The 14,251-nt window shown below is 38.6% G+C and overlaps 1 protein-coding gene across 3 annotated transcripts in view; it reads right to left on the bottom strand.

Annotated features, from left to right (window-relative positions):
• The window catches only part of UEVLD (UEV and lactate/malate dehyrogenase domains), a 55,308-nt gene that overhangs the window by 39,009 nt on the left and 2,048 nt on the right, over nt 1-14,251 (bottom strand). Inside the window, exons 2-3 of one of the 3 annotated variants that reach the window (XM_049618134.1) lie at nt 7,998-8,082; nt 3,898-3,963 (exon numbers count right to left, since the gene is read on the bottom strand). In XM_049618134.1, the coding sequence (XP_049474091.1) occupies nt 3,898-3,963; nt 7,998-8,082 (151 nt within the window). Of the gene's footprint in view, nt 1-3,897; nt 4,274-7,997; nt 10,200-14,251 lie in introns of those variants that run through there. The other 2 variants (XM_049618143.1, XM_049618124.1) reach the window with 2 other exon arrangements.

Genomic DNA, 14,251 nt, shown 5'->3' with positions numbered 1-14,251 from the left:
TTAGTGGGCTGCAAGCAATATTTTCAAATGGAATTGAAAAGAAAATAGAATACATGACAGGCATTATGGTGTTTCTTTTTTTCTAATTTACTTTTGAGAGAGAGAGAAAGAGAGATAGGGAGAGGGAGAATCCCAAGCAGGCTCCACATGGTCAGTGCAGAGCCCAATGTGTGGCTCAGACCCGCACACTGTGAGATCATGACCTGAGCTGAAATCAAGAGTCAGATGCTTAAACGACTGAGCCACCCAGGCACCCCTGGCAGTTTCATATATTAATGTACATATGTACATTACATGTACATATAATGCACATGTACTCACATGTACACATATGAGTGCGTGCACATGCATGTATGCTAGCTATGTATATAAAAGTACAGTATTTCTTATTGTGGGTCACAGTCAAGACATTTGAAAGCCACTGTTCCAGGCCATGCAAATTTTCTTGTTACATAATATAGCTGGAGTAGTGAGCCAAATCTCCATGGTGTCGCTTTCTGTGTTAAGTACCACACATTAAAGAAAAGGAAAGAAATGTCTATTGATGGTATCTTCCTAGTTGATCAAGGATCTGCTGCCCCCATCAATGCTCTTCCCCAGCAGCATTCATGCATTTTACTAGCCCATGCCTGGCAAAGCAACTGGTGAGCCTGATTCCCATGTCCAATTGGTAAGATTTCACTACTGGTGTTCTGCTCTCTTCTTCCTTTCTTCTTTCCCATTCTTTTCTGTTAGCCACTGCCCTGCCTCATTCCCTGCCCAGTTAGCTTTCAGGAATTCATTACCAAAGAGTCAGAAGTCCTGGTAGAGTCCTCAGATCTGAAGTAATTATATCATAAAAATATAATTTAAGTTAGCTGTAAATAAAATTCAGATGGGTATCACTTATTAAGATGATACACATCTCTCAAGTACAGTGGATGAATAAAAAGTGTCATCATAACCTTCACACAATCTTGGAGAGATAATAAGAAATGATTCAGAAAATGTCTGCAGATACACATAAGGAAATATCAATGGAAGATTCATCTGGGGAATAGGACTGGGTAGGAGGTTAGTTATAAGCTTAACCTCATCCCTTCTCAATTTTTAAGTTTTGTTTTTTTTTTTTTTTTTTTTTTTTAGCACAAGTATGTATTATTATTATACTGATAAAACTAAGAACTGAAAGAAATACAGGATTAAGCATCCATTATGTGCCAGGCACTATGCCAAGAGCTTTACTTATGGTAATTCACTTAATCCTCATAATTCTGGAGTTAGTATCCATTATTGTAACATTTTACAAATTCTGGAGTTAGTATCTGTTATTGTAACATTCTGACCTCTGATCAGCAGGAAGTAACTAATATGGATCACAAAGAGTTGATATAATTCTACTCAAAAGCAAAGAAAAAAGAGTGTACTGCAAAAAAAAAAAAAAAAAAAGGTACTTCGGTACCATTACTACCTTGGAAGATCCAGCTTAAGGATCAATGAAATAACTCCTCTGCTTTAGGAAATGCAGAACACCAATGAGGGGCATTTTACCAATGATATTAAAATAAGATTTATGCCCTCCTGTTACCCCCTCACACTATCTTTGAAACCGAAATGCTATTAAGCAGTGATTCACTTGATGAGCTCCTCTGTTAATATATAATTACCCTTGACATCATTGGGGTGGGTAAGAATTGGGAATGAAATCAGTCAACCAATCACTGGGGTGGGCAATAATTCTCTCTCTCTCTAACATCTAATCATAATAAATGCAGAACACAAGTAATGGGGAACAGGTCTGAGTAAAGTTTTCTAGGCAGCCAGAAAAGAGTCTGAGAGTTTGGCAGGAGAGGAACAAGGAGGAAAATAAAAATCAATTCTGCAATTTCTGCAGAGCCCAGCTCACTGCTCATCTACTTCCATCTCGAACCATATTCTTAGGTATAAAAACCAAACTGAGGGGCGCCTGGGTGGCTCAGTCGGTTAAGCGGCTGACGTCGGCTCAGGTCATGATCTCGCAGTCCGTGAGTTCGAGCCCCGCGTCAGGCTCTGGGCTGACAGCTCAGAGCCTGGAGCCTGTTTCAGATTCTGTGTCTCCCTGTCTCTGACTCTCCCCCGTTCATGCTCTGTCTCTCTCTGTCTCAAAAATAAACGTTAAAAAAAATTTTTAAAAATAAAAAAAAAGTACAAACCACACTGAATTCCTATGCATTTCCTATGCCAAAGGAGGTGTCCTAGTGGGACATAAACAGTGGCAGAATAACACATGAGTGAACCTCACGCAGTGAGTGATCATGGAGGGGCAGAAATTAAGAAGGGTTTGTTAACAGTCTAGGACTACCATAATGAAATACCTACTTTGAAAAAAGTCCCCCAAAATACAGCTCCTTGGTGTCTTTTGGGCAGTGTCTTCCTATAATACAGTGCTGAGTTTTTTGTAAAGGAGCAAATTCCACCATTCTCTCCCCATTTGTTTTCAGGTCTTCCTCATCCCTTTTTAGTTACCTTCTCTCTCAACTGCCCAGCAAATTCATTTATTACTAAGCCCCTTCAGTCAGTAATCAAATAAACTCAACCATGCAACAAATATTTACCAAGTATTTTCTATAAACACAGCACTATGTATTAGTGATTTGGGATATTAACCCTCTTGGTATTATAGACCAGGAATAGGTTTTTAGTGGTGGGATTTCAGACACCCCTTCAGAGACATCTATTAGAACCAAAGCTTCACTGGTTTTCTTCACATCATACCATATAAGCAATCACCTATAATACCTACCTGAAAGGTTAGTCCTCTCGAACACTGATAGAAGTAGGTTTGGACAAATAGGAAGAGTTAAGAATGGGGGAACTAGCGATTTTTTGTTTGTTTGTTTTTTGGCAAACACTTAGCTATCACTTGATAGCAGGCAGATCACTTGAAAATATGATGCCTTCTTTGAGTTTTAATGGCCCCCAATTTCCTACTGGAGTTTCAAGTGACAGTCTGATACAAGTGGTGTGGTTTTAGGTAAATCGCTTGACTAGGCTAAGACTGAGTTTCACCCATACAATGGGGACATCATACAGAGGGAAACGGAGAGGATCAAAACATTGATGTAATGGGAGAAGAAGGTGTGATCCTTGCATTTTGCTATGGAAAGCAAAGAGAACTGTCCATAAAATCAGGCCTGTCTCTGTGTAGGGGCCCAGGGTAGGCTGCCCCAAGATGGGCCACTTTGGCACAGAGATTATTTTGAGTTAAAAGTAATCAAAACTTGGCAGATTCAGGAAAAGCTTTCTTCCTCCCTCTCAACTGCCTAAATTGGGAGGAAGAGCCTGTACCTGGAAGAGAGCTATTAAAAGAGACTCCCCTTTACCTAGAGTTTAGCTGCGTAACAGGGCAACCTTTGTTTTTCCAAGTATCTCCTTTCCCTTCTTGCTAGTGGTCTTTCTCCCTTTTGTGTCCGCAGGGCCCTCCCCTCTCCTTAGCTCAGATAAGCTTCATGCTCCCTCACTGTCCTTAGAATCTCATGTCTGTGTGGATTCCCCACTGTGCACACCTACTAAATTTGATTTTCTCCTGTTAACCTGTCTTATGTCAATTTGATTCTAAGTCCAGCTGGAAGGACTATAGGGCAGAGGAAGGTCTTCTTCCCCAACATCTGTCTTACTCTCCTCTGTACCCCAGCACCTGGCAGACTAGTGGGCACATAGATGATACTTGTTAAGTATTTTTTGAACTGAATTGAATTTGTTGATATTAATCTAGGCCACCTTGAATGGGACAGCATTCTGCTATATGCAATAAGGTTCTGTGTACATCATGTTATATGTGAAAATACTTTAGAGAATGTTATGGGACTAAACAAATGTAAGCTCTTGTTAAAATGTTCTTTTACAAAATTCCCACATTTTCTCAGCTTCCACACTTACCATGGTACATCACAGGAATAGTGCCAGTGAAATTCAGCAGGTCTTTCTGGGAACTATCTTTGAACACTGGAAGAAAAATAAAAGCCCCAAAATGTACACTCAAAAGTAGAAAAAACTGTATGAAAGTTTGCGCACACACAGACCCACATACAGAAGCACACCTAATTTTTAAGGTTCATCATCTTGGCATCTGTAACTATGTTGACAAGGGGAAATTACCACATACTGTTTTCTTAGAAAGCCAAGAGGATAGCTGAAAGCACAGAGAGCTTTGATACAGAAACTCCAGATTCTAGACCTACTTTCCCTACTTAGACACATGCAGCTTTACTGTTGAAGCTGTTACTTGAATCCCTTTGACCTTCAGTTTCATCATCTATAAAATAAAGAAAGCAAGACTACATCATAAAGTGGTCATAAGGATCAAATGTGATAATGTGAAAACATACTTAAGAACTTTAGGACCATAGGGGTGCCTGGGTGGCTTGGCTGGTTGAGCATATGACTTTGGCTTAGGTCATAATCTCGAGGTTCGTGACTTCAAGCCCCACATCAGGCTCGCTGCTTATCAGCACAGAGCCTGCTTCAGATCCTCTATCTCCCTCTCGCTGCCCTTCCCCACTTAAGAGTGTGCTCTCTCTCCTTCTTTCTCTCAAAAATAAACATATAAAAAAAAGTTTAGGACTATAAAACTCAGGGACATCATCAAATAACTGTCACATATTGTTGCATCCACACGACTCCTGAAACAGAATGCTACGGGCACCAGTGACAGTCACAACAAAGTTTATTACGATGAGAGGCAAGGCCGACTGATCGGGACCAACACTCTTGATAAGAGTGCGGCCTCGAACAGCCAGGGTACAGAGTTTATAACCGATCACATCGTTTTATCATCACCTGGGAACAGAACAAAGAAACAGTTGCCAGATGAGTTAGAAACAGCTGCCTAATGAGGTGTTTATTTTAGACTTTCTGCCTCTAAGTTGCAACCAGTGGATCTCCTTGACCCTGCCTCTGATGCTCTTTTCTTTGAACTTTTGTTTCCTTAATTGGTGAAGCCTAATTTACAAGAGTATGAGGCTAGTTTACAAGAGCAAAGCAAGGCTGTTATCTCTTAACCTTCAGTGTCAACACAAAGCTGTTATTTTTCAAGCTAAGCATTAGCCCTACACTACAATTTAACCCTTACAATATAAAAGTTATAATCATTTTCAGATACCAGACTCCAACTTTACAATTTTAAGATTTTATAATTTTATAATCTTTAGATGCAATTAAGAAAAAAAAAGTTAGCTTTATTTTTTTTAAGCTCATTTATTTTGAGAGAGAGAGAGAGAGACAGCGCGCGAGAGCGCACAAGCAGGCCAGGGCAGAGGGAGAGGGAGAAAGAGAATCCCAAGAGGGTCTGTGCTGATAGCTCTGTGCTAATGGTGAGATCATGACCTGAGTCGAAATCAAGAGTCTGTCACTCAACCAACTGAGCCACCCAGGTGCCTCTGTAACTTTCAACTTAGTTTCACTTTTCTTATTGATTTATGGCTTAAATAAGTAAGATATTTTTTAAAGGAGTGCACTAGCTAGGATGATCACCAGGTATTGTATGTAAGTCCCGAATCACTAAATTGTACACCTGAAACTAATAATACATTGTATGTTAACTAACAGGAATTTAAATAAAAACTTAAAAAGAAAAAAAATATCTTATTGGTTTTGTTAATGTTAAAAGTGTATATGTCTGTAGAAATCTATTAAGTTACCGAAACATGAACTAAAGTGTAAGACTCGCCCATAATTCCTTTATGGAAAGACAACCATTTAGCATATTCTTCCGAAGGCCTTTTTAAAAATTCATAAACTTTTGGGACGCCTGGGTGGCTCAGTCAGTTGAACGTCCAACATCGGCTTAAGTCATGATCTCATGGTTTGTGGGTTCAAGCCCCGTGTCAGGCTCTGTGCTGACAGCTCAGAGCCTGGAGCCTGCTTTGGATTCTGGGTCTCCCTCTCTCTCTGCCCCTCCCCCGCTAGTGCGCGCGCGCGCTCTCTCTCTCTCTCTCTCTCTCTCTCAAAAATAAGTAAACATTAAAAAAAGTTCATAAATTTTTTTTTACATATGAAATTGTATCACACAGTCTGTTCTGTGAACTTTTTACTTATTTAATTCATTCATTTTTATTCTCTTTGATTCCTATTGTAAATAACACAATTATTATACTTTAAGTTTTATTTAGAAATTGTTCTTTTAATTTTGTCTTAACTCACAGCTTGGGTTGTAAAAAAATATGTAAGATAATGTAGATAAAACATTTGGAAACATATCTGGCATTCAATAAAAAGTAGCTGTCATATCCCCGATCCCACTCATTTATGCAGCACCAAATAATGAGGTGCTCATCAAGAGAGGCCAGTCACAGATGGGCTAGAATTTAATAATTTCTTCCACATGTGAAATTAACTAGCTATCCCTAAGAAATACTTCAATAACTCCTCAAAATTTCTAATATATAAATCTGAATTAGATACATTTCTAACTAATTCTAATATAAAACATTCCCATGGAATATAAATAAGTTTTTGAAAACCATGTGTTTTGACTAATTTGTGGGTCCTAAAATCAATTTTGTGAGTCTCAATTAGCATTTGTCTTTGAATGAAATGGAATGGAATAGAAAATGCCAGAGTGTACACACTATTTCAGTTATGTGTCTATGGAGTCAGGATATAAAATGCATTAAAAAAAATTTTTTTTAAATGTTTATTTATTTTTGAGAGAGACAGAGTGTAAGCAGGGGAGGGGCAGAGAAAGAGGGAGACAGAATCCAAAGCAGGTTCCAGGCTCTGAGCTGTCAGCACAGAGCCTGACATGGGGCTTGAACCCATGAACCATAAGACCATGACCTGAGCTGAAGTTGGTCACTCAACCGACTGAGCCATCCAGGGGCCCCTAAAATGCATTTTCAAGTGTGGTTTGTGGTCAGAAATTTTAAAAGACAGTGAAGTAAAATCTTTCTTAGGTAACTATAAGTGAACAAGATAACTAAAACTTTTGTTATTAATAATTCAGACTCAACCATTTATGTGGTAGGCAGAACAATGGCCTCCAAAGATGTCCAATATCCTAATCCTTGGTACCTGTGAATATGTTACCTTACTTGGCAAAGAGACATTTTACATGCAGTTAAGGACCCTGTGATGGGGAAATTATTCTGTATTATTGGAGTAAGCCTAATCTAATCACACTGGGCCTTAAAATCAGAGATATGACTACAGAAGAATGGTCAGAGACATGCAACATTGCTAGCTTTGAAGATGGAGGAAAGAGATCACAAGCTAAAGAATATGGCTAACCTTTAGAAACTGAAAAGGCAAGGCAGGGTGCCTGGGTGTCTCAGTCACTGGAGCATGTGACTCTTGATCTCAAGGTGGTGAGTTCGAGCCCTACCTTGTGTGTAGAGATTACTAGAAGAAATACATAAACTAAATAATAATAATAATAATAATAATAAAGGCCAAGAATTACATTCTCTGCCAGAGCCTCCAGAAAGGAATTAAGACCTGCCAACACTTTGCTTTTGGCCTAAATGTCTAACCTAAAGAGATATGTGTTGGACTTCTAGCCTACAGAACTCTAAGATAGTAAACTTGCGCTTTTTTAGCTACTAATAAATTTGCGCTGATTGGTTGTTGTTTGTTTATTTATTCATACTCAAGTATAATTAACACACAATGTTATATTAGTTTCAGATGTACAATATAATGATTCAACAATTCTACACATTTCTCAGTTCTCATCAAGGTAAGTGTACTCTGAATCCCTTTTCTCTCTTTCACTCATCCACCCTCCCACCTACCTACCCTCTGGCAACCACCAGTTTGTTTTCTGTATTTAAGCCTGTACATTTTTGCTAATTTGTTATGGCTGCAACAGAAAACGAATACAATATAAGTTGTATTAACTTAAATTTCCTCAGAAACCACAGGTCACAAAGTATAGTTGAAAATCAGGGGATAAAAGAGAGAAATGAGAAATTACAATTTTGTAGCTCTCTAAGTATAATTCACAATTTACTAAAGTTAATAGTAGAGGTTATGACTCTTACCATAGGTGTCCATGGAATATCTGAAATGTGGGAAAAACCTATTTACATTCTTTAGTTCTTCCACAGTTAGATCTCTGAACTTGTACTGAAAAGAGAAAGATGAGAACCGAGTAAGAATCAAGCTACAAGCTGCAGAACGATTACAATTAACACTGAACAGAACACCATGTGCTAGGCCCCTGGCTCTGAGTTTTATGAACATGGATAGTATGTGATTTACTCTTTTTAATAATGACCCCATGAAGTAGGTAGCAGGGCTTATGACGGCTCTACTTTACAGAAGATGAAAATGAAAGCTAGAGAATCAAACTAACTTGCTGAGTTAGACAGTTAAAGAGTGAAGCCAGAGCTCAAACTCTGGACTTGGGCCTTTTATCACTAAATCAAACTAAATTTCCAAATACCTCCTGAAAACTTAAGAAAGTGGGCAGGAGCACCACTCCTGTCACCACTATTCAAGATCCAAGTCTCCTTCTTGAATACCTCATTCAAGGAATGAGACACCCTGAATTCCCCTCCTAACCCTCCTGGCACTGCATCCTGGGTTTCAAAGGGAGAAGAGACATCACTCAAGGGTTTGCAGTCAATCTGAGTGAACTGCCTCTTTATTCATCCAGATGTATTCCCAGAAATACTACCTTGGCAAAGTCATTTAACTTCTTTGAACTTATTTCCTCATTTGCAAAGAGAGAGAGCCACCTCCTAGACTTGTGCTGAGGGTTAAATGAAGGAAAGAAAAAGTATGTGAAGAATCTATTATCAATCTCAAAATGAAATTTGAGGAGACAGTTACATTTGCAATAGTATCAAAAAGAAAAAAACTACTTAGAAATAATTTGAACAACAAGATGTAAAACTTAGTGTAGAAACTACAAAACATTGTTGAAAGAAATTAAAGTATATCTAAGTAAAAGAAAGCCATCCCTTGTTAATAGATCAGAAGACTTGCTATTGTTAAGATGGTAATATTCCCCAACGGATTCAATAATCAACAATCCTTATCAGTATCCCAACTGGCTTTTTGTTTGCAAAAATTTACAAATCGATCTTAAAATTCAAAAAATTAAAAACAGAATTACCCTAGCAAAGGAAACAATCAGCAAAACTAAAAGGCAACTGACGGAATGAGAGAAGATATTTGCAAATGACATATCAGATAAAGGGTTAGTATCCAAAATCTATAAAGAACTTCTCAAACTCAACACCCAAAAAACAAATAATCCAGTGAAGAAACGGGCTAAAGACATGAATAGACACTTTTCCAAGGAAGACATCCAGATGGCCAACCGACACATGAAAAAATGCTCTACATCACTCGTCATCAGGGAAATACGAATCAAAACCACAATGAGATACCACCTCACTCCTGTCAGAATGGCTAACATGAACAACTCAGGCAACAACAGTTGTTGGCGAGGACGTGGAGAAAGAGGATCGCTTTTGCATTGTTGGTGGGAATGCAAATTGGTGCGACCACTCTAGAAAACAGTATGGAGGTTCCTCAAAAAACTAAAAATAGAACTACCCTGCGACCCAGCAATTGCACTACTAGGCATTTATCCAAGGGATACAGGTGTGCTGTTTCAAAGGGACACACGCACCCCCATGTTTACAGCAGCGCTATCGACAATAGCCAAAGTATGGAAAGAGTCCAAATGTCCATAGATGGATGAAAGGATAAAGAAGATGTGGTATAGATATACAATGGAGTATTACTCGGCAATCAAAAAGAATGAAATCCTGCCATTTGCAACTACATGGATGGAACTGGAGGGTATTATGCTAAGTGAAATTAGTCAGAGAAAGACAAAAATCAGATGACTTCACTCATCTGAGGACTTTAAGAGACAAAACAGATGAACATAAGGGAAGGGAAACAAAAATAATATAAAAACAGGGAGGGGGGCAAAGCATAAGAGACTCATAAATATGGAGAACAAACAGAGGCTTAGTGGAGGGGTTGTGGGAGGGGGGATGAGCTACATGGGTAAGGGGCACTAGGGAATCTATTCCTGAAATCATTGTTGCACTATATGCTAACTAATTTGGGTCTAAATTTAAAAAAATTAAAAATAAAATTAAAAAAAAAAAGAATTACCCTACAACCCAGCAATTGCACTACTAGGTATTTATCCAAAGGATACCAAAATGCTGATTCGAAGCGGCACATGCACCTCAATGATTATAGCAGCACTATCAACAACAGCCAAATTATGAAAGAGGCTAAATGTCCATTGACTGATGAATGGATAAAGATGTAGTATATATATGCAATGGAATACTATTCAGTGATCAGAAAAAATGAAATCTTGCCATTTGTAACAACGTGGACAGAACTAGAGTGTATTATGCTAAGCAAAATAAGTCAGAGAAAGACCAGTATCATATAATTTCACTCATATGTGGAATTTAAGAAACAGATGAACACAGGGGAAGGGAAGGAAAAATAAGATAAAAACAGAGAGAGAGGCAAACCATAAGAGACTCTTAAAGACAGAGAACAAACTGAGGGTTGCTGGAGGGGTGGTGGGTAGGGGGTGAGCTAAATGGGTGATGGACATTAAGGAGGGCACTTGTTGGGATGAGCACTGGGTGTCATAAGTGATGAATCACTGGGTTCTACTCTGGAAACCAATACTACACTGTATGCTAACTAATTTGAATTTAAATAAATAAATTTTTTAAAATTCAGATGGGAATGCAAGAGACCTAGCACAGCCAAAAACAATCCTGTAAAAGATTGTTGAAGAAGAGTTGGAGGATGCATACTATAATTAAAAGACAGGTTATAATAAAAACACAGAAAACAGTAAGTATGGGAGAGGATGTGAAGAAGTCAGAACCCCTGTAGACATAAGCTACTGCTGGTGGGAAAGTGGTACAGCTGTTTTGGAAAAGTTTGGCAGTCCTTCAAAAGATTTAAGCATAGAGCTACCGTAGGACCAGCAATTCCACTAAGGTACAGAACCAAGAAAAGTGGAAACATATGTCCACACAAAAACATGTGCACTATTGTTCAAAGAAGCATTACTTCTAATAGCCAACAAGTGAAAACATGCTAAATCTCCATCAACTGATGAATGGATAAATAAAATGTAATATATCCATAAAATGGAATATTCAGCCATAAAAAGAATAAAAGAATTGATACATACTACAACATGGATGAACCTTGAAAACGTTATGTTAAGTGAAAGAAAGCAGACACAAAAGGCCACATATTATATGATTTGTATATGGAATATCCAGAACAGGCAAATCCATGAAGCAGAAAGTAGATTAGTGGGAGCCTCTCTGAGCCTTAAGTTTTTCATTTGCAAAAGATATATAGCTCCACTGCCTACCAACTGCAACAGGTATGTATGAGGACCTTATGATTAACATATGTAAAAGTAAGATATTAAACAAAAATGTATACAATAGTAAGTACAGACAGGAAGTGATGAATCCACATAAAGCATATCTAAGTTAGAGAAAGGCCTCCAGCAACAGCTGTCTACAATTTGCATTAGAGTCTAGAAGAGTCTAGAAAATGAGAGGGAAGGGGGAGGATCATTTTAAGATGGGAAGGAATTTGGCAGAAGAGAAAGCCCATCGTTATTAACAACTTGAGGGCAGGAATCACCTCTTACTCATCTTTGTACCTCCCCACAGCACTTAGCACAGGGTATGCTTCTGATAAATACAGGCTGGATGGATGGGAGTTAGCAAAGAGGTAGATTTATACGAGAATGATCCACAGGACTGGGCATCAAAACTAAGAAGTGAGGGGTGCCTGGGTAGCTCCGTAGGTTAACTGCCAACTTCTGCTCAGGTCATGATCTCGTGGTTCGTGGGTTCAAGCCCCGCGTCAGGCTCTGTGCTGACATCTCAGAGCCTGAAGCCTGCTTCGGATTCTGTGTCTCCCTCTCTCTCCGCTCCTTCCCCACTTGTGCTCTCTGTCTCTCAAAAATAAATAAACATTTAAAAAAATTAAAAAAAAAAAACCTAAGAAGTGATCAGTATTTTTTTTTAATTTTTTAATGTTTATTTATTTATTTTCAGAGACAGAGACAGAGCATGAGAAGGGGAGGAGCAGAGAGAGAGACACAGAATCCGAAACAGGCTCCAGGCTCCGAGCTGTCAGCACAGAACCCGACATGGGGCTCAAACTCACAAACCATGAGATCACGACCTGAGCCGAAGCCAGACGCTCAGCTGACTGAGCCACCCAGGCGCCCCAGAAGTGATCAGTATTAATTACAGCAGGGTGAAATGAGTTCCAGATTCAGGGTCCCTGACTCAGCATAAACAAAAGTGAATGAAATCATCCCACCAATGTACAGAAGGCTGCACTGCTGTCAGCTGAAATATTCATTATGAATGAAAACAATTTTGTTTTGTTTCCTACTTAAAATTATAAGCTGTTTTCTAGATCTTTAATGTCCCATGAGAATGTAATTATTAATGGCTGTGTAGGATATATGCCATAATTGATTTAATTGCAAAACTGTTATAAAAGTTTGTCAAAAGAGGGCAAAAACACTCTTCCTTAGGGACTGAATACCCAAATGTCACTAGTATAGTCAAATATGTGATTTGCCTTAAAAAAAAGGTTTTTTTAATGTTTACTTTTGAGAGAGAGAGAGAGAGAGAGAGAGGAACAGAGAAAGAGACACAGAATCTAAAGCAGGCTCCAGGCTCTGAGCTGTCAGCACAGAGCCCGCCTGACACGGGGCTCAAACTCACAAACCGGGGGTTCATGACCTGAGCTGAAGTTGGACACTTAACCGACTGAGCCACCCAGTCGCCCCTGATTTGCCTTTTTGACACCTAAAAAGACAGACCTATTTTGTTTGTCCTAAAAAATTTTTTTCACATCATTTTCACTATATATGAAACAGAATATCTTATTATAATATTAAGGCACACATTCCATTACTATTCCTATTAACACCTAAGAGAAGTCTGCCTAACATTCTCTAAGGAAATGTGCCTCAGACAATCCCATGTGCTTAAAGGGTGGAGGCATGCCACTAAGGAGGAAAATTGGCCTGTGAGATTCGAAAGCTAAAATAATTATACTGTCATAAAAGTCAGTAACACTGAAAAATTGAGAAGTTACGAAAATTTTAGCTTTATCTACTACAGTATTTTTATTTCGTACACTTATATTTATGAAAAGTACGTAAGAGTATTCTTATATGACCTATGTTCAAATGTAGGACACATTGAGGAATACTTCGTGGCATCATGTCATTAAAAAAATGTTAACAGGAGGCGCCTGGGTGGCTCAGTTGGTTAAGCCTCCAACTCTATTTCAGCTCAGGTCATGATCTCATGCTTCATGGGTTTGAGCCCCACGTCTGGCTCTGCATTGACAGTGTGGAGCCTGCTTGCGATTCTCTTTCTCCCTTTCTCTCTGCTCCTCCTGTTAGCTCTCTCTCCCAAAATTAAAAACAAAAACATTAAAAAAAATTGTTAACAGGAAGGTATCTTACAGATCAAGTCCAACTTACTGTTCTACGAGTGAGCAGAGCAAATCTAGGTTAAGTTACATGTCAAAGGTAACCCAACGAGGGATGTGGGAAATAGGAATTAGGGAACGAGATAATCTTTCTAAACTTAATATCTAAAACAAATTAAAGGATATATACACATGTGTGTATGTGTATATATATACGTGGATATATACACATACACACATACACAAACATATACACTAATTTTGAAGACTGAACAGCATGCCCCAACTCACTCACATGTGATTTAGAATAGTAACATCTAACAAAACTTTCTGCTATGACGGAAAAGATCTATGTGTGATAGGTCTAATATAGTAGCCACCAGCCACATGTGGCTAACTGACAAAATGTGGCTGGTGTGACTGAGAAACTCAATTTTTAATTTTAGCTAGTTTTGACAAATAGCCACTTGTGGCTCCTGGATACCATACTGGACAGCACAGACCTCTCCAACACCATTACATCTGTCTGAGTACTCCTCTCAACCACTCAACTGCCTCCCCTGAATTGTATATTCACTTTCCTCTGCTTTTGTCCTCTGGTTTTATCACGCATGTGCGTGCATCCCTAAACAACACATTATTTAGTATTCATATTTATTGTTAAGTTTTTAATTTTAATTTTGTTGGCTTTATCAAAACATAATTTTGCATATACCCTCCAATTTTTTTTCACTCAACATCATGTCTCTAAGATTTATTTGCATTGTTGCCATGTTGTAGCTCAGTCATTTTCATTGCCACGTAGTAG

Source organism: Panthera uncia, chromosome D1, assembly GCF_023721935.1.
Source record: "Panthera uncia isolate 11264 chromosome D1, Puncia_PCG_1.0, whole genome shotgun sequence".
NCBI lineage: Eukaryota > Metazoa > Chordata > Mammalia > Carnivora > Felidae > Panthera > Panthera uncia.
Note: the sequence above shows the minus strand (reverse complement) of the source record. Positions and strands in the feature narration are given on the sequence as shown.